Consider the following 21,562-nt stretch of genomic DNA (forward strand, 5'->3'; position numbering starts at 1 on the left):
CATTGCAGAAAATCTCATAAAGTCGTGTGTTAATGATATTGCTTCTTGGATGAATCCACTGATGTTGCAGGATTAGCGATTTTATTCGCTTTTGTCCGTTATGAATATTCTGGATGTTTTGAGGAGGACCTCCTACTGTGCAACTCCTGCCAACACAGCAGATGCTGAAATATTCCGTCTATTGGATGATTTTTGAAGGACTAACAAAGTTTCAGGGTCTAATTGCATAGATGTGTGCACAGATAGTGCAAAAGCTATTACGGGTCCTGCAGTCGGAGCAATAACAAAAATAAAAGAAAACGCCAAGAACCGCAGCAGTTGTCATTGTGCTCTCCACAGATACGCTTTAGCTACGAAACAAATGCCTGTTTCGTCCAAGAAAGTTTTACACGAATCCATTCAAATCATTAACTACATAAAATCAAGGCCGTTGAAGTCAAGACTTTTCACAATACTGTGTGAAGATATGGGAAGCCTTCATCGTTCCCTGCTTCTCCACACAGAAGTGGGATGGCTCTCACGTGGGAATGTACTCTCTCGGTTGTACGAATTAAGATTGGAAGTCTTAGTTTTCCTTTCGGAGCATAACACCAAATTAGCAGACCTTATTAATGACGAAAATTGGCAGTGCATACTTGCCTATTTGTCAGATATTTTCTCCAAAATGAACGAAATGAATATTTCACTCCAAGGGCAAAGTGAAACAAAGGTCACTGCTACCGACAAAGTTCGAGAATTCAAGAGGAAAATCAATTTTTGGGCAGAGAGTTTCGAGGAGTTTTTCAAAAACAAAACATTGACGCTTGGGAAGAATTTGTTTCATCAAATTCTGGAACATCTCCGAAGCTTGATGTCATTGTTGTGGCATTATTTCCCAACAGCTGAAGATGTGAAGCTGCAGAAATACGAATGGGTGGTCAACCCAGTCATTTGTCACAGACCCTACCTTGAAATCAACTTTTGACATTGACGGTTACTCACACTTTTGGATCAGTTTGGATAACAAGAAACACTACCCCCTTGTTGAAAAGGCAAAACGTGTATTTCTTCCGTTTGCCACAACATACATGTGTGAATCTGGATTCTCGATCTATGCTGCCCACAAAACTAAGTACCGAAGCTGTCTAAATGCGGAACCAGACGTCCGTCTCCAGTTGTCAAGAATTGAACCCAACTTTTCAAAACTGTGTCAGCAGAAGCACCCTCAAACATCACATTAGGTTTCCATTATTATTCCTAAAGACTCATGTATAGAAAAGAAGAAAGCATTTTTCTTCGTAGACGCTCAGTGAACGTACCTGAACTATAACTCTGTAGGAATTTTGTTTCAGTTTTCTGTCATTTACAAAATAATTATTAATTGAATTCTGTTGGCACTGATATTTTTGTTACGAAAATTAAAATGATCTCTAAAGCCAATTTCCTTTCTTTATAATATATTCCGTCCTCTCAGTTAAAATTGGCCTGCCCAAACTTCAATTACAATTACTTGCTAATACTCTGGCAACTGGCTGCGAGCGTAAACAAATGAGGACTTTCACGTGCATCTTGTGGTAAACCTCCTATGCCAGAATTGTTTCCTTTGAGAAAAAAGTTCTTACGTTCTGTGAAATGCTTTGTCTTCTTATATAGAAATAAGAGAGTCTGTTTTCCTAATTTGTTGACAGTCGAGGCTGACTGCCACGATATAGTGTCCAAGTAGTAGTCAAAGTTGTCAGCTGTGGCTAAACTGTTGGCACGCCGCCTGCCAGTTGCCAGCTACCAACTGACAGTACACTGTTGCAACGCCGCCTGCTAGCTGCCGGCTATGGACTGACAGCTGCCGTTCAGTAGATACGCAAAGACAGAAAAATAACTAGACTTTCCGAGCTGTTTACATGGGCGCGAAAATCGATTGTGGAACAGGAAAACGGCTTTATAAAAGCAGATTTCCAGAATCGATTCTGAAGTGTTTACCTGTCCAACCAAAAGCGGAACTTGGACATCGGCTTACGAAATCCGGTTTTGGAAACGCATGTAAACTGAGTGTCTCCCATAAGTCCAACCCCTCGTCCAAGTCGTGGGAGATGGGCAACGGCACAAAGTAGGGGATTGCCTTTAGGGGCGATGTACAGCGGGGACTTCGTGTGCCCCAGGACCGCTACGGTAGCTGAGAAGGCCCTATGGGAACCCTGAAACGTGACGGCTAACGGGGCTCTGGTGAAGCTGCGATAGGCCTAGCAAGCCAGTAGTGGATAAATCAACTGCTTTCAAAAAGGGAACATGCCTCGGATCACGGAACGGATTTAAAGGAAACGGACCAAGCAATGGAAAAGGATTACGAGATGGTTTACGGCTGGGCACCTTAAACGTAAGAACTCTAACTGGGAAGTTAGAAGAAATTGTAGAAATGATGGAAAGGAGGAAATTGGACATCTTGGGACTTGCTGAGACTAGGTGGAGAGGAGTTGGTGAAAAACCACTAAGTAAAGGATGTAAACTGTACTGGATAGGGAATGAGAGGGGAAGAAATGGAGTGGCAATAGTGGTCAGAGAGGGTCTGCAGGAGGAGGTGGAAGGTATCAATGATCGAATGATAAAAGCCAGAGTACGGGTGAAAGGAAAAAGCATTGAAATCATCCAAGCATATGCCCCACAGGTGGGGTGTACAAAAAAGGAGAAGGAGGAATTTGAAGATGACATGCAAAAGCAGCTAAATGGAGGAAATCAGATTATAATAGGGGACCTCAATGCACATGTTGGCACAGACAGGAAAGGATTCGAGGAGATAATGGGACCAGAGGGCTGGGGGAACCGAAATAGAGAAGGAAAATTGTTGCAGGAATTCTGCAAGAGGAATGGGCTGGCGATCGCAAATTCGTGGTACAAGAAGAGGAGTAGTCACAAAATAACTTGGTACAGTGGGGACTGGTCCCAAACTTCAGTAGTAGACTATGTACTAGTGGACAGGCAGATGATGAGCAGCCTCACAGATGTTAAGGTCATACCATCTGAGGCCTTAGACAGCGACCATCGGCTGTTGGTAGCCACCCTAAGAGAGAAAAAAGATAGGAGGGCAACAGATATACAGGAGAAAAGGTTGAAGACATGGATGCTGAAAGAGGATGAACGGAGGACCCAGTACCAGACACTGATCAGGAAGAAGCTGCCAAAGGAAGATCAGAGAACAGTGGAAGAAGAATGGGGCGATTTTAAGAGGGCTCTAGTTGAGGCAGCTGAGACTGTGTGCGGAAGAACTAGCACAAAGAGGAGAAGTAGGGAAACCCCATGGTGGAACAACATATGTAAAGAGGCAGTACTTCGAAAGAACAAAGCCTTCAGAGAATGGTTCCAGACCCGAACAGAGGAAGCTAGGGTAAAATATAAGGAAAGCAAGAAAGCGGCACAGACCATAGTAAGGGCGGAGAAGAAGAAGTGGATGGAAAAATGGACAAGAATGTTAGAAGAGGACAGTGAAGGGAACAAAAAAGTACTTTACACCATGGTAAGAAATAAGAGGAATGACAGAAGCGAGTGCCTGAGGATCATGGATAATAATGGAAGAGTTGTGGAGGAAATGCATGAGCTCAAAAAGATTTGGAAGGAGTACTTTGAAGATCTGTTGAATGCTGCCAAGCAGGTAACTAACAGCGATGGAGAGCCTAAGGCAGCAGACGATTATAATAGTGGGGAAATTGATGATCTAACTTGGAATGAAGTGGAAGAAGCCATAAAGAGGATGAAAGGGGGCAAGGCACCAGGTTGGGACGAAGTAACAGTGGATATGATACGAGCAGCAGGAGAAGTAGGAACCCAGTGGCTATACAGAGTGCTGAGGGTGGTGTGGAAGGAGAACAGAATTCCTGAGGATTGGAAGAAAGGAATTATAGTCCCGATCTTCAAGAAAGGGGATAAAAGGAGATGTGAGAACTACAGAGGAATCACCCTGCTATGCCACTGTGGAAAAATCTATGAAAAGATGCTGGAGAAGAGAATAAGAAGCAGTATTGAAAGTAGACTGCAAGAGGAGCAGTACGGTTTCAGACCGGGAAGATCAACAACGGACCTCATATTTGCGGTAAGGCAACTGCAGGAAAGGCACTATGAGTACGGGAAGGACTTAATCATGGCCTTTTTGGATATTGCGAAGGCGTATGATAGTATCTGTAGGGACAAGCTCTGGGATGTGCTGAACGCAAAAGGGATAGATGAAGAGATCACACGAAAAGTCAGAGAAATGTATGAGGGAAGTGAGAGTTGTGTGAAAGTGGGGAGGGAACGTACTGCATGGTTCAAGCTGGAAAATGGGCTGCGACAGGGAAGTGCACTTTCGCCTTTATTGTTTATTATTGTTATGGATGAAATCCTACAGCAAGTATCAGATGCAATTGGAGATCATAAAATAAAAGCAGTGCTTTTTGCCGATGACCTGATGTTATGGGGAAATTGCGTGAAGGAGGTGCAAGAGCAGTTAGATGCATGGGAGGCAACGGCAGCACAATATGGAATGCATTTCTCTGCAAAGAAAAGTGAAATAATTGTCACAACAAGGAAGAAGAATAGGCCAAATGTGGATATAACTTGTGGAGGGGAAAAACTACAAGTGGTAGAGAACTTCAAGTACCTGGGAAGCGTGATTGAAAGTAAGGGGGGAAACGCAATGGAAATAAATGAAAGATGCAGAAAAGCAGGGCAGTTCTACAAATGCATTAGGGGGCTTATTTGGAGCAAGGAGGTGCCACAGAAATCCAAGGGAATTATATACCGAACCTACTTTGTCCCCATATTGACATACGGAAGTGAGACATGGGTAATGCACAAAAGCGACAAAAGTAGAATACAGGCTAGTGAAATGAAGTTCCAGAGGAGCAGGTTGGGTGTAACAAGACGAGACAGATTGCGAAATTTGTATGTGAGGGAAAGACTAAAGGAGGAACCAGTACAGGACAGGATAGAAAAATCAAGACTGCAGTGGTATGGACACATGAAGAGAATGGATGAGGGAAGAATTCCAAAGAGGATGTTTGATCTGCAACTGGAGGGGAAGAGGCCCAGAGGAAGACCAAGAGATAGATGGGTGAAGGGAGTGAAGGAATGTGTGATGAGAAGAGGAGAGAACTGGACGAAGGTGGAAGAGGGGGAATGGTGGAAAGACAGAACACGGTGGAGAGGCTTGTGTTCCCGACAGACCCAGCCAGTGGCTGGAAACTGTCCAAGATGATGATGATGTAAACTGAGTGAATGTATTTCCACACATTGCACAACAGATGTCACAATAGCCCTTTAAAGGTAATTCCTAGGCCTCTTTTCTTTCGTAATGTGTTTGTATCCCGAATCATGGGTCTGCCTCTTTTCTTTACAGCCGCGCGGAATGGCCGCGCAGTCTAGGGCGCCATGTCGTCGTTGATTGTGCGGCCGCTCCCGCCGGAGGTTATAGCCCTCCCTCGGGCATGTGTGTGTGTGTGTGTGTGTGTGTGTGTGTGTGTGTGTTGTCCTTATCGGAAGTTAAACTTAGGTTAATAGTGTGTAAGACTAGGGACTGATGACCTCAGCGGTTAAGTCCCATAGACTTTATATTTGAACATTTTTCTTCAGATTTCACGAAAAACCACACACACACACACACACACACACACACACACACACACACACACACATACACGACTATTACGAAATATGCATGCTCCTTGCACAACAGTAGCTAAACACAAACAGTGGAAGTGAACAGACCACAGGCAGCAGCTTGTCAACAGCGGACAGTTTGGATGTGACGTTGATTGCTCTCGGAGGAAGGCAGCTCCAACGTGTGAAATGTCAGTTACCAAGTAATTTTAATCAGGCTATAGTGTGTTGAACAAAGGGAGGAAGTCCACTAGTAAGTGGCTGGATACAGTGGGAATTCAAATTGGATCGTTAATTTCAAGTTGTTTTCATTCATCTCTAAACCAAAGACTATTGATACTTCGAGAGGGTGGGGGTATCATTGGGAACATGATACTTGCATTAAGAAGCTTTCAGTTCCGATGAGTTTCGCTCTGAAATTAAAAGTTACTGTGCTCTTGACTGACTAGGGTCCGCCATGGATTTTCGACTGAAGAAGCGGTCCGCCAGCTGAAAAGGTTGGGAAGCCCTGATCTATGTGATCGTTTCAGTTTAAGGCCTTGGTAATTATAGACCGTAAACAATTTGTTGAGATTGCAGCGCAGAAATCTGTATGATTTATCGTGTAGCTGAAACGTTGCGGACTCCTTTTAGTACTCGTTTGGATGGCTTCACAATTTGCAGTATTTAGAGTCCTCTGTGACTTGTCCACCATACAGATATCTTGTCTATATCATTTTGCAACTGCTTTTGATCATCTGATGACTTGACAAGACGATAAATGATAGCATCGCCTGCAAACAATCTAACACGGCTGCTCAGATTGTCTCCTAAATCGTTTATGTAGACCAAGAACAACAGAGGTCCTATAACACTTTCGTGGGGAAAGCCAGATATTACTTCTCTTTTACTCGATGACTTTCTGTCAATTATTACCTACTGTGACTTTTCTTACAGGAAACCACGAATCCAGTTGCGCAACTGAGACGATACTCAACAAGCACGCAGTTTAATTAGAAGTCACTTGTGACGAACGATGTCAAAAGCCTCCAGGAAATCTAAAAATATGGGCTCAATTTGACCTCCACTGTCGTTAGCACTCATTACTTTGTGAGGGTGAAGACCTAGTTGTGTTCCACAACAACGTTTTTTTTGAATCAGTGTTGGATATTTGTCAACGAATCGTTTTCTTCTATGTGATTCATAATGTTCGAGCACGGTGTATTTTCCAAAATCCTACCACAAATCGACGTTAGTAATATATATCTATAGTTCAGCGGATTACTCCTATCTCCTTTCTTGTGTACTGCCCTGACTTCTGCAACTTTCCAGTCTTAATTACTAAGTATGGACCTATTGAATCAGCATTCTCTGAAAGGAACCTTCCTGGTGTACATTCTGGAACTGAGGCCTTGCCTTGAAAGTTATTTTTGAGCTACTTATGTTGGCAGTTGTTCTTGATTCGAATTGTGGATATTGACTTCGTCCTTTTTGTGAAGAAATTTTCAAAAACCGTGTTCAGTGACTCTACTTTAATGGCACTGTCGTGAACAGCATCACCGTTGTCGTCCCGCAGTGAAGGTATTGATTGCGTTTCCATGCAACATTTCGTTCGGTTTTTTGCCAGATTTCAAGACAGAGCTTCATTGTGGGAATTATTACAAGCACCTCGCGCTGAAGTTTACACTAAATTTGGTACTTCAGTAAAACTTTGCCGTTCTTGTGAATTTTATGTTCTTTTAAATTTGGCATGCTTTTCTCGTTGCTTCTGCAACACTCTTCTGAACTGTTTTGTGTACCATGGCGGACTAGTACCATTTCTTTTTAATTTATTTGTTAAGTATCTCTCGATTGCCTTCGATATTATTTCTTTAAATGTAAACCCTTACGTAGACTGGAAGAAGGGGAGACTGTCTCTAAGGGAGGTGTCAAAAGAATTTTCATTTGCTTTTTCAAGTGCAAATTTTTCGCGTTTATTTTTGGTGGTTTCCGATGTTACGGCAGTCAGTCGAGGTACAGCAACCTTGCGGCCGACAATCCCCGTGTCTGTCATGATGCCCCCTGTCTGGTCATGATTATTCATTGCTAACAGCACACGTATGTTTTGGCAACCATTTACACTATGGTTGAGCTCCTGAACTAATTATTCAAAATAATTTTCTGAGAAGGTGTTCACTACGATTTTGGAAGACGTTTCATGCCTACCGCCGACTTTAAACAAGTTTTTTCGCCAACTTATCGAGGGCAGATTGAAGTCACCACCAACTACGTTTGTATGGGCGGGATACCTATTTGAAAAGAAATACAAGTTCTCCTTTGAACTGTTCAGCAACTGTATTATCTGAGTCAGGAGGTTAGTAAAACGAGCAAGTCATTAATTTATTCCAGTTGTCAAACGTAAACTGTACCCATACTAACTCAGCTGGTAGATGGAAAAAAATACATCTGACAGATGTCTGAATCTGTGGGAAAAAAAGAGATGACATTGATCCTAACTACCAATCGGTGTTCTGCCTAAGCTTGTGACAACTGGTATGGACCGTTCAGAATTTAAGTAAAGTGTAGACAGAACAGCCATCCACTTTATTTCCACGGGCGCTGTAGCAAGACAAGACGGATCGCAGAACAACGCTGTAGCATACATATTGCTGTACATGACTGCCTGCGATTGTTTCACTACCTTGTAGATTCCCCACGTTGATGGCACGACTCGCAAGCCATAGCTGCTCCTGTATGCTTCCAATATTCCACATGTGCTAGTGTACGACCTAAGAAACGCGCCAAACGTGAACTGAACTTCAGACATAATGACGAATCGGAAAATTGAATATTTAGAAGTAATTTTCTGGCGAGAAATGTACAGTTAATATTCATCGCTCGCGAACTGTGCTCGTCCATAGCCTTTGAGATAGTCTTTCGTGTATGGAGGCCAGAAGCGCGTCCCGGAATTCGGGTGCTGTGTGGAGTGGTGGCTACAGCCCGGCAGCAGCGTGGTGTGGATGGCACTGAGGCGGGCGGCTTGGTTACTGGCTCAGCTCTCGCAGTGCGTGTGTGCAGCACTGCCTGCCTACATATATTACTTATTTAAATGTATATAACATATTAATACAGAGAAACTGTGATCGAAAACCTCGAAAATTCTTGATCGACATCCTTCAAATTTTTGGGTGATAATCTAATAAACAATCAGACAGCTGTATGTCTTACTAAACAACAACGTGCAGGTTTTCTGTTAAAACCGACTGTGAGAAAGTAAAACACTGTGTTATGCTGTACTGTAAAAAGCATGCGATTTTGTTTTCTTCCTTGCAGTACGTTTTAACGACGACAGCAGCACATTTAAACATTAGGCAAATTGTTTCTCCCATGTATATTCTATCTACTTCTGTACAATTTTAAACAAAATTTGTATACAGACCTATCTACTGTTTTGTATTCTTCCTCGCAGTCTGTTTTAACCGAAAAAAGGAAAGGTTAATATGACCTACTTCTAGATCGAGACTATGCGAAATAATGTCATTAATGCTAATATGCTCACAAACCCAGCAGCAGGACAGGTCTCTCATACTCCATATATTAATGATCCCAACCAGTTCATCCATTCAATTTAAGCTACTTCAGTTCGCAGTCGAGGTTTCGTTGGCAATAATAATAAACAAGGTGGTGAGGGGAGAGAGGGGGAGAAGTAGAGAAGGCCAGGGAGGGAAGGGGAGAATGGGCGTAGAGAGGGGATGGATGAAATGGATAGAAAGATTCTGGAGGAGGTGGAGAGAAGTGGGAGGTGGAGAGATACAAAATGAAGGAGAATGAGGACAGAGCTAGGGGAAGGAGGAGACGGACAGAGGGTGCAGAAAGACATTAGGACTTACATAAGACTCACATGTACATTTGGCGATTGTGAAGCGTTGCTGGGTTTGTTAATTACGTAATAAATTATGGCGATAAGGATCCTAAATAAACTTCTTATCTGCCCTATAGCCAATAGGAAACCACCTGACCATTTATATGCACAGCTTTGTCCGGAGGGTATGGAGAGAAGGAAGGGGTTGACATAGAGGGTAATAGATGGGAGAGGGGGTCAGAAATTATTGGACTCATACCTGCACAGCCATCATACTGATATGTCCTATCATCCAAACGCTCCATTTAGTCAAGTTGTGCTATCAGTTTCTATTTACCCCAGTTATTGGGTTATTCGATCTACCAATCTAATCTTCAACAGTCTTCTACAACACGAATTTTTCCGAACCTTCTATTCTCTTCTTATTTCTTCTCTTTATCATCCATATTTTACTTGTGTAGAAGGCTACATTGAATACAATTATTTTTAGAAAATACTTCCTAACAATGAAGTTTATACTTCATGTCAGAAATTTCTCTTTACCAGAAAAGCTATTCTTGCTATTGCTACGCTGTTTTTGTACTCTCTCCACATCAGCTATTGTCACTTATTTTGCTGCCCAAATAGTTAAACACATTGACAATTTTAAGTGTTTCGTTTTTCAGTACAATCTTATCGGCATCACATGATTCAATTCGACTACATTCCATTACCCACATTTTACTCATATTGGTGTTTATCTTATAATCTCCTTTCTATACACACCCATTTTTACTCTTCTTGCTAGTTCTTTGCCACCTCTAACGTTGTTACCGAAACTCTTCAACAGTTCTGGACGGATTTACTTCAGATTTTTACTTGATACTCTATTAAACGTTTGGACTGATATAGGCTGTTTATTCGTGAAGTATGTATATAGTGTATAAACATTTACATAATATACAAAGGAGAAACCTACTTACTTCCAATTTTTGAAATATATATGTGTGTGTGTATGTGTATATATAAAATCTGTTAACAGAGAAAAGCTGTTGGCAACAGTATGCAAATTTTCTGACCAACTTACTTCACATTTTTACACGATAGTCTGATAAACGTTCAGACAGCTGTATATTTTGTAAACAACAGCATACAGGTTTTCTGTTAATACCGATTGTGAGAAAGTAAAATGCTGTGCTGAAAAATAAGTGTCATTTCCTTTTCTTTCTCGGTGTCTAGTTTAGCTACTATAGCAGCACGTTTAAACATTATACAAATTATTTGTCCCATATGTATTCTTTCTCCTAAATACACAATTTTAAACAAAAATTGTATATACAGTATGTTAGCGGCAATCTTAAATATTTTATTTGTTAACATACACTAAAATTCTCATTCAAAAGCGTTTTATTTGTTTCCTTTACTTTTTCCTATGTTTCCTTTACTAGTACCTCAATATAAATTTTGGATAATATCAGTGATAGGCTACAAACCCGTCTCACTTCCTTCATAACTGCAACTCTTCTATCATATCATATGATTCCTTTAGTTGCAGTCTGTTCTGAATAACCTTTCACTGCCTGTAGTTTAAACCTAATACTTTCATAAATTGAAAGACAATACTCCAATCAAACATTTTCTCTAAAATTAAAAATACTATAAGTGTATATTTGTCTTTCTTTGTTCCATCTTTTAAGATATGAGGCTGCTAAAAGCTGTAATTAATGGTATGGTGAAATAATAATGGGCCTCAATATGAGTGTGTAAGCCACCATTCGATGGTAGTGGAGGTACCAATCATGATGAAATAAAGAGGATAAGAGGGAAGCGATAGGATTAGGGAAATGGCTTAAACAAATCTCACACGTATTGAGTGGCACAATAGCTTGTTACTCCGGAGGTGAGACAGTGGCACAGACCTTTGGCAGGGGCTTAGGCTGTTGTATGTGGAGACCCCCAACCTCGACCACGCCAGGCATGAGCGGTACGGGCTGGTTGATGCTGGAGTGGCTGTTGAGCAGCAGCAGGCTGGTGCTGTGGACCAGCTGGCTGGTGGGCGGCGCCTCGCTGCCCAGCGCAGCCCGCTCCACGGCGTCGATCACCCGCTCCGACAGCCACCGGTTGCCCAGTCTCGACAGCAGGTAGAACGCTGTGTTGGCCGTCCTTTCCCAGAAACCCAGCGGTGCCACTAGCGGCAGGAAGAAGTTCTCCATGTAGGCTGGATGGTCAGGGGTGCCCATCTGCAACACACAGCTACCCAGTAATGCCACCAGCATCTTTTCTGACATTTACTATTGAGCAACATTCATTTGAATGCCAACATTTTAAAGCTAGGTTTAACTGTGATTGTTGTTAATAACAATACCTAAATACCCATACAGCTGTAACAAGACTCCTTTACAGAATTTTATGGCATGATTCAGAAGATTTTTCTCCTAGACTGATTTTTTCAGTTAGTAAAACCTAACTGATTTATAAACACTATTTTGCTGGGTAACATTGGGAACTATCTGGTAGCAGACTACAAAACACAAACTGTTTTAATTGTTTTGCGTTGACTGGATAGGATGCTGCCAACATAAATACTTTTAATAGACATGAACTACTTTCTCAATCATAAACTTTAATGTTACTGGCATACATTACATTACGCCGAAGTAATGACTGCAAAGAATCGATAATGGTGCTGACAAAAGTGGGGAATTGTAAGCACACTAGACCTAAAATTAGCCACCCCTCCATCACACCCCCAACACACAACACGCTAACAGTAACCCTCTAAGATTTACAATGGCCTCGATCTGGCGAAAAAGAGAGTCCATAGTCCTTATAAAATGTTAACTGTTTATATTTTCATTTCTTTTAAACTAGAACTCAAGGTAAACGAATAAAGAAATATCCTCATTCAAATTATTATTAATTTGAGCATCAAAATACTTTTAGAATATGAAACACCACTTTCGTCATATCTTACAGGAAATGGGAGTTCTTTCTCAACTCTAAAGAAATTCTTCTAGTACTCTATGAAAATGACAGTGATGATGTAGACAACCTTCTTTTAGATGAAGTAGATATCATATTCCTAGAATGCCCAAAGTGTTAATAGAAATGTTGCGATAGAAGAACCGGAAAACACTTACAGTGCAGCACCATAAAGAAAGCAGAGTAGCCAGCCCAATCCACTATTTCAAAAGTAAGAACGCAGGGAGGGACAACAAGCCACTGTTGAGCAAAACTTTTTGGCAGAAAATACTGAAATATTGCTTCTCCAGACTCAAAAAGAAAAAAAAATGACCACAGCTTATAGATGTAAAGGAAGAGCAGGAAGAAAATGCTGTAGGAGATCAGAGTAAAGTTCTGGATAATAATAATGGTATACTTGAATTCCCTAAACTTCCAGAATGCAAACAGACTAGAATATTTCAACTTCGCAATGGCAACTAGAAAGAGGTGAATGATTTTCGCAAACTCCTTTTGTTCGACATTGAATATAGTGGAAAGGTGCTAATGCCAATAGACATTTACTCTTCTGTAGCGAACATCAAAATGCTTGTGATTGATGTGGCAATTCCTAAGAGAATCTTATGTGCTGCACAAAAATAAACCGTGTTCACGACTGACGAAGCCGACATGTAAGTTTATCTTTGAATGAATCTTGTTATGGCGTATCACATTCTGCCATCATTCACAAGGAATCGGTCTTCAGAACCAGATGTAGCTCTTCGTTACCTTGCACTGGTAATGTCTCTTGATTGGTATGAGGACATTCGGAAACATCACGATTTTGCAAACAATGCAAACCAGTCTGCACAGATGATGTTGCTTTCAAAACTAAAGCTGTCATACATTATCTAAACAAAAACTCTCTGAGTAACACGAAGTTTCAGTTTCTTGACCGTGTGCGACTGTTCATCAAAAATAAACCCATCAGTTGGAGTTTAAACTGTGCTGTGAACGTACTCTTAAACTCTTACGCAGGAAGAATAGTGCCGGGAGTTACTGAGTTTGCAACTCTTCAGCTAACTAAAACCTCATTAGGACTCTTCCAGACAACTTTTCCAACTCTCTGACTATGTTATTTTATGTGGCGGAGAAGATTAAATAATTTGGAGCACCACGCACCAAAAGCAAATTTATGCCAAAATCATTTCCTCTCGAAGAATGTATGTAAAGAGGAGAAACATGGTCTCAGGAGCAGTAGTTTGACTGCCATGATGTGGGTGGGTAATAAAGCTACGTTTCGTCTTAGTAATCTTGTATCAACAATTCCAACAGCATCAGGGAAAAGGCGCTTCTTTTTGACGCTCCTTTTTGAGCTTTTTTATATTAGTGTGCACAACTTGCATGTCATCCTTTAAAAATTATGGTCTGATGATGTGAATGTCTGGAAGACTATGAATTCACTGAAATTCAAGCAGTGTGCTGCTCCAATCTATGTGGGAACTACTCACGCTCGGTCATGAACCGTTGCACTGCACTAGACAGGGAGGCGAACGAATGTATGAGACTAGTGCTGCGTATACTAAACTCTAAATAATAAACTGCACGAATAAGGATAAAATGGAAACTCTATATAGAGCTAGTGTGGATCTGTAATCTCCACGTACAGGATAAATCAAAGCACTAAGCAGCAATCGACAGTCGCCGAATCACTGAAGTGCAGAGCTAGAAGTTCTCTGTTTTATTTGAGTACTTTGAAACCTTTATTATTTCCAAGAGAACATACTGTGTGCCATCCAGAGGTTCACCAGTGGCAATGTCAACTTCCGAATAACTGAAGCTTAGCCTCCAGCTCACACCGAAATTAGATAAACACGTAAATAAACCAGAGTTGTCACGAAAATACCTTTAAAATCAACCTTCGAGGTTTAGCGGGAATGCAATCAGAAAAATGTTAGACATATATGTTGACCAAAAAAGAAACAGTCTGGCTTTTCTCTGGTTCACAGGTGCAAAACAGAAATACATGGATTTTGTACTGGAAGTAAACCGTGCTCTCTTTTAACCCTGAAACATTTCTAAGTTACAGAGCCGCAGAAAAGAGGAACACACTTGCGAAACGGCAAAATGCTTACATGGTCATCGCAGAGCTTGAGTAATGTATTGTCGCTGGTAAAGCTCTGAGCACAAACACTGCACAGAGAGAAATGAAGACGGTGCGCCGGACGGGAGGAATCATTGAAGTAAAAAGGGCATGAGAAATGTATACGTGCTTCGTTGCCCCTAACAAGTAACACATTGAGTGCGAGGTCGCATGTTCAGTCTTTACTAAGGTTCATTTGAGAGTCTAGTGTTAAAAGTTATGACAGGATAAATATTAGTTGCTAATGACTCACCATGTGCATCACGAGAGCGATGGTAAATGAGTATTCGGGAGATGCAGAGATCGTCCTTCTATGTGATGTGTGTATTACACTTCATAAAATGAACCTCGTCGACATTCAAGAAATGATGGAAACAAACCATTAACTTGCACTGCGAACGCCGAACGAAAAATGGCGCGCCACAGTGATCACAAAGGTTCGCACCATCAACATCGAAGGCAAACTCCTTGTGTGTTACAAACCGAGCAGAACGTTCGGTAGGTATTCACTCTTAAAGAATGAGTATACACTCATACACGTGCAAAGGAGTGATGAGACTCATGAAATGTGATTGCATGCAACCAAATGCGAAACAGTGTCTCGTGGAGCCTATTGTGAAACTGTCTTAATTTAAGGCGTAGCTGCAGTCAGTGGGACAATATGATTTATAGGCATGGAAAAAACAAACATCCAAAGACTGATTTGTCCACTGTTTGCATGTGGTATCAACAGCAACGTCACAAACTTTTCAGGAGGGATATTTTGCTTTGAAGGATTTTCTTACACGGACCAGGAATCAAGCAAAAGCAAGTTATTTAGAGCATCTATTGGCCAAAATCAGTGCTCATACCATAGTTGTAGTTCTCTTACGCCCATTTTCCCACTCATGCTTGCTATGACGTAAGTCTTCCCTACTGTACTTGCAAGATAAGGCACACTAGAAAGAATCGTATGGAGCAGAGCATCTACAGCTTCTCGCACCACTATAAATAATTTTCCAGCCAATCTACCACCAAGATTAACAATCACCATAATTGTTTACGAACTGACGTTAGCTGAGCTTGATATCACTCTCTTGCTACCTCCAATTTCCACTGTTCCTTTCCTATGCATTTCCTCCTCAAATTCTGATTGGTCTGAGTTGAAAAGAAATTCCTTCCTGAACAATGGGATATGTTTGTTTATCTTATATACGAATTTTCGGGCCGATTCCACAGTTTGCTGTGCATCGTCACGTCGATGCTTTGTTTGAAATTTCGTTTACCTCACATCTTCCAACTCCGTAGCACTTTTTTAAGTTGTGCAACCATCGACAACTTTCCTGGAAACCACTGTAACCTATGTCGTGCGCCATTTGATGTGCATAACCTAGTAGGTCTCTACCAAGCACACACTGTGAACTGTACCGAGCACCCTTGAAACGCAGTAACACAAGTTTTGCAACAGGTGAGCCTTGTCCTCCCTTGGATATTCGTTGTTTTATTTATGCATTACACGGTCACATTGCTGCGGACTTATTCGAAATTTGCTCATTATTGTTTTTTTACTATGCTGCGGATGATTTTTCAAGTACGTAATTCGGGTAAGTACCCGCTCCTTTGACTACTATCGTCCTTACTATGTTTCAGTGGAGACGGGATTTGTGACTCCCCGTCTGGCAAGGATGGTGGACTACATCGATACCCGTTTCAGTATCACATTCAATTGTTAAGCATTTATCATCTTAATTGTATTCCTCATGGACTCCTCCGCACAGTAGGGCTAATATGTGTGTGTGAAATCTTATTGGACTTAACAGCTAAGGTCATCAGTCGCTAAGGTTACACACTACTTAACCTAAATTATCCTAAGGACAAACACACCCACACACCCATGCCCGAGGGAGGACTCGAACCTCCGCCGGGATCAGCCTCACAGGTAGAGCTAATAGGACAACACACATTCCACTGACTCATCTTGCAGAAACGCTAATATTTCTTCTGCCACGTCTTTCACACTCTTCTGAAATTCCTTGCATTGCTTTCTTCTGAAATTGTTGTTGAAGATATAATGCAATGCCTGCTTTGTTTATCGCTGACATTGCTCTGCTTTGTATCAACGCCACTAGCACTGCAGCACTTTTGTGAGTTACTTGTCGATTAAGTAACTCAGCCGCGTTCACCACTGTACAACTCTAAACTTGCCCCCTGTTGCTATTAGTAGCCAATATCTTGGTTGCGCGGCAGACAGTACGTGGGCTGTCGAATGCCGTAAATATAATTGGCCTTTTGCGGCCTCACACTCAAGGGTACTGTGTAATTGTAATTGTTTGCAATGAAGCTTGAAGTAAACGGACTACGGATGTCAAAAGCATTATGAGCCATGGGATTCAACGACAACTTCAGTCTCTCGGCACGAAGATGTGACAGAAGAGAGACGATGACATAAGAGATGGAAATGAAATGTCTGAAAATTAATAGGCAAAAAATACACCTCCGGGAAAAAAATAATGCTCCTGGAAAAATGACATCGATTTTGACCCGACCACACAGTATATCACCTGGGCCACAGTAGATGTACTGATGACGGTTTCAGCGTCGTCCGCCATTAGATAGCTTGGTTGTATACCCACCAGAGCCAGAAGGGTCAGTGTGGCACAGGTGGGTGAAGCAGACTTCCAACCATGCCACGGAGATGTGCTTCCTACAGTCAAATGAGCGAGTCTCGAAGGGATCATATTGTGGTTCTCTGAGTGGTGGGATTGATTGTCTCTTCGGAGGACTGCCGCGTAAGTTGCGTGTGCTGCGTCAGTTGTGCAACGATGCTGGTATGGTCACGTGAACATTCTCACACCCGTAGACGTGGTTCTGGACGCCTACACAGCACAGACGCCCGCCAGAACAGACGTCTTGTTAGGGTAGCAACGGCAGACCGCACAGCTATCATAGTACACTACTGGCCATTAAAATTGCTACACCACGAAGATGTGCTACAGACGTGAAATTTAACCGACAGGAAGAAGGTGCTGTGATATGCAAATCATTAGCTTTTCAGAGCATTCACACAAGGCAGGCCCCGGTGGCGACACCTACAACGTGCTGACATGAGAAAAGTTTCCAACGATTTCTCATACACAGCCGGCCGGTGTGGCCGAGCAGTTCTAGGCGCTTCAGTCTGGAACCGCGCGACCGCTACGGTCGCAGGTTCGAATCCTGCCTCGGGCATGCATGTGTGTGATGTCGTAAGGTTAGTTAGGTTTAAGTAGTTCTAAGTTCTAGGGGACTGATGACCTCAGATGTTAAGTCCCATAGTGCTCAGAGCCATTTGAACCATTTTTTTTTCTCATACACAAACAGCAGTTGACCGGCGTTGCCCGGTGAAACGTTGTTGTGATGCCTCGTGTAAGGAGGAGAAATGCGTACCATTACGTTTCCGACTTCGATAAAGGTCGGATTGTAGCTTATTCGCATTGCGGTTTATCGTATCGCGACATTGCTGCTCGCATTGGTCTAGATCCAATGACTGTTAGCAGAATATGGAATCGGTGGCTTCAGGAGGGTAATACGAAACTCCCTGCTGGATCCCAACGGCCTCGTAACACTAGCAGTCGAGATGACTGTCATCTTATCCGCATGGCTGTAACGGGTCGTGCAGCCACGTCTCGATCCCTGAATCAACACATGGGGACGTTTCCAAGACAACAACCATGTGCACGAACAGTTCGACGACGTTTGCAGCAGCATGGACTGTCAGCTCGGAGATCACGGCTGCGGTCACCCTTGACATTGCATTACAGACAGGAGCGCCAGCGATGGTGTACTCAACGACGAACCTGGGTGCACGAATGGCAAAACGTCATGGTGGTCGCATCCGTGTTTGGCGACATCGCGGTGAACGCACATTGGAAGCGTGTATTCGTCATCGCCATACTGGTGTATCACCTGGCGTGATGGTATGGGGTGCCATTGGTTACACGTCTCGGTCACCTCTTGTTCGCATTGACGCCACTTTGAACAGTGGACGTTACATTTCTGATGTGTTACGACCCGTGGCTCTACCATACAGAAGATTCCTGCGAAACTCTACATTTCAGCAGGATAATGCACGACTGCATGTTGCAGGTCCTGTACAGGCCTTTCTGGATACAGAAAATGTTCGACTGCTGCCCTGGCCAGCACATTCTCCAGATCTCTCACCAATTGAAAACGTCTGGTCAATGGTGGCCGAGCAATTGGCTCGTCACAATACGGCAGTCACTACTCTTGATGAATTATGGTAACGTGTTGAAGCTGCATGGGCTGCTGTACCTGTACCTGCCATCCAAGCTCTGTTTGACTCAATGCCCAGGCGTATCAAGGCCGTTATTGCGGCCAGAGGTGGTTGTTCTGGTTACTGATTTCTCAGGATCTATACACCCAAATTGCGTCAAAATGTAATCACATGTCAGTTCTAGTATAATATATATGTCCAATGAATACCCGTTTGTCATCTGCATTTCTTCTTGGAGTATCAATTTTAATGGCCAGTAGTGTAGAATTAAGATTCTTTGTGAACCCAGGCGTGTTAACACGAACTGCTGCGAACCGGTTATTAGAGGTGGGAATACGGACACGCACACCTCTAGCCCGTCATCCACTCACGCCACAGCGTCGACGTACACGGCTCGACCAGTGTCGTCAGAGGACCACTTGGGAGATGGTGTGGCGCGCCGCGGTCTTCAGCCACGAAAGCAGGTTCTGCCTGCACGCAAGTGATTGTCGTTTGCGCTTGCGACGTAGGCCTGCTGCGTTCGTCCAAGACTCTCTGGCCCTACCGCATGTCTTACAGTCTGTTGTGTGATAAGCTACAACTCTCGTTAACCTTTAGTGTTTCTGGAGAGTACGCTAACGAGCGTTTGGTACGTGCGGATTGTTGTTGGGCCCGTTCTTTTGGCAGTCTTCCACCGGGAAGGTTTTGTGTCACCCACACACTGCCCTTGAAACTCAACGTGCTCTGCAACACGTGCAGCAACTTCCCTGGCCAGCACGATCTCTGGACTTCGCTTTAGTCGAGCTCCTGTGCTATGTGATGGGACAAGAAGTCAAGAAGTGCCTCGTGCAACTCGTCAACCAACAACACTTGCGGAAGTATGTGAACACCTTTAACGAAATTCCTCAACTAGACATGATAATTGTTCAAATGGGTCTGAGCGCTATGGGGCTTAACTTCTGAGGTCATCAGTCCCCTAGAACTTATAACTACTTAAACCTAACTAACCTAAGGACATCACACACATCCATGCCCGAGGCACGATTCGAGCCTGCGACCGTAGCGGTCGTGTGGTTCCAGACTGTAGCGCCTAGAACCGCTCGGCCACTCCGGCCGGTTCCACATGTTAAATTACTAGTGTATAGAATGGTAAACCTGACAGTATGGTTCTGGAAAACGGCATTTCTGTAGTTTTTACTAGACTAGCGCGTATGTGCCATGTTCATATCCTGGAAGTTTATCTGGTAAAGCTGTCCTCACACGGGACGTGTTTTCCATCGTGATGCGCACAAGGCTAGTGCGCACTAAGAAAGGAACTGACACGTGACGCGGAATGTAAAGTGCTCCTCATCATGGTTTGCGACCTTAGAGCTCTCCAGCGCCTGTTGTTACGAGGGTGATTTGAAAAGTTCTCGGGACGGAATAGAAAAAGCTGCACTGGAACTTTTTTTTTTATTTTTCAATGTAGTCTCCTTGTAGATTAATGCACTTGGCCCAACGATGATCCAGTGCCTTTATCCCATATCGAAAACGAGTTTCCTCCAGGCCTGAAAAATAGCTGTCAACTCCGGCTATCAGTTCTTCGTTTGAAGTGAATCTTCGTCCACCAAAAAGTATTTTCAGTTTTGGGAAGAGATGGAAGTCTGACGAAGCCGTATCAGGTGAATAGGTCGAGTGTGGCAACAATTCATACCTTTGTTCGTGTAATTTTGCCATGGCGACGGCACATGTGTGCGGGCGCGCGTCATGAGTTGCGGCACCTATCTTTCAGATATTTTTTTCGTTTCCAATTCTGCAGTTAAAATGTGATATATCCCTTCAGATGACATTTGGCAAGGGTGGGAAATTTCACGCACTTTCAATCGGCGATTCTCCATGAACATTTTGTGCACTTTTGCAATGATTTCTGGAGGAGTGACACAGTTTGACCGGCCACTGCGCGGATCATCATCCAAGATCTCCAGACCAAATTTAGATTCATTTTTCCGCTTGGCAACAGTTGAATATGAAGGACCAGAGTCCTCCAGTGTATTCTGAAAACCGGCATGAATGTCCTTTGCTTTCACACCTTTCTTTACGAAGTACTTAATCACTGCTCAAATCTCGATTTTTTCCATCTTCGCAAATCACTACACGGGAACAATAACAGAGTTACGTCACTGCCACAGAGCACTGACGTGGCACGTGTTTACGGGCAACACCCAATGAATATCAAGTGAACAATTCGTTGCGCTAGCGGTGACTTCTCGTGGTGATTCCGAGAAGTTTTCAAACCACCCTCGTATTAACGTATGGCGTGTAAAGAACAGTTTTGCTAGAAAATGGATGCACGCAAAATTGCTAGGTCACCTCCTTCAAAGACGCTTATGTTCTCATCCCTTCTCAAATGCATCCTATGTTCTTCTGTCTCAAGTACACGTAAAGAATTCGATGCTCGTGAACATGGTACAAGCCAAAATGAAAAGTTCCATGTGGCATCAGGAACGACATTAGCTTTTGAAACTTTAATTACAAGTAGTGCGATGCAAATATCTAATAACCTTCCACAGACAATAAAAATTAGTTCGTCATCGTCCCTTTTTACTAAAACCCTAAAGCTATTTTTATTAGATCTGTGCTTCTGTCCTTTAGCAGAATTTTTTCCACAAGATAGATTTGTAACAACAAAGTGCAAAAATCACGTACTGCAAGAAATGAAAGATCTCTTGTACGTAAAGCAGAAAGCAATAACTTAACATGTGCAGTATTTATGTTAAATTTTCTGTGGTCCTTGTAAGAGTGCTGTGTGTGTGTGTGTGTGTGTGTGTGTGTGTGTGTGTGGGTGGTTGGGTGGGTGGGTGGGTGCGTGCCT

General features: G+C 42.8%; 1 protein-coding gene across 1 annotated transcript in view; it reads right to left on the bottom strand.

The window, feature by feature from the left end:
• LOC124798603 (UDP-glucosyltransferase 2-like) overlaps positions 1-21,562 on the bottom strand; it is a 109,062-nt gene that overhangs the window by 42,979 nt on the left and 44,521 nt on the right. The window contains exon 4 of the mRNA XM_047262076.1: positions 11,320-11,640. Within this exon, the coding sequence (XP_047118032.1) occupies positions 11,320-11,640 (321 nt within the window). The remainder of the gene's footprint in view (positions 1-11,319; positions 11,641-21,562) is intronic.

Source organism: Schistocerca piceifrons, chromosome 5, assembly GCF_021461385.2.
Source record: "Schistocerca piceifrons isolate TAMUIC-IGC-003096 chromosome 5, iqSchPice1.1, whole genome shotgun sequence".
Taxonomy (NCBI): domain Eukaryota; kingdom Metazoa; phylum Arthropoda; class Insecta; order Orthoptera; family Acrididae; genus Schistocerca; species Schistocerca piceifrons.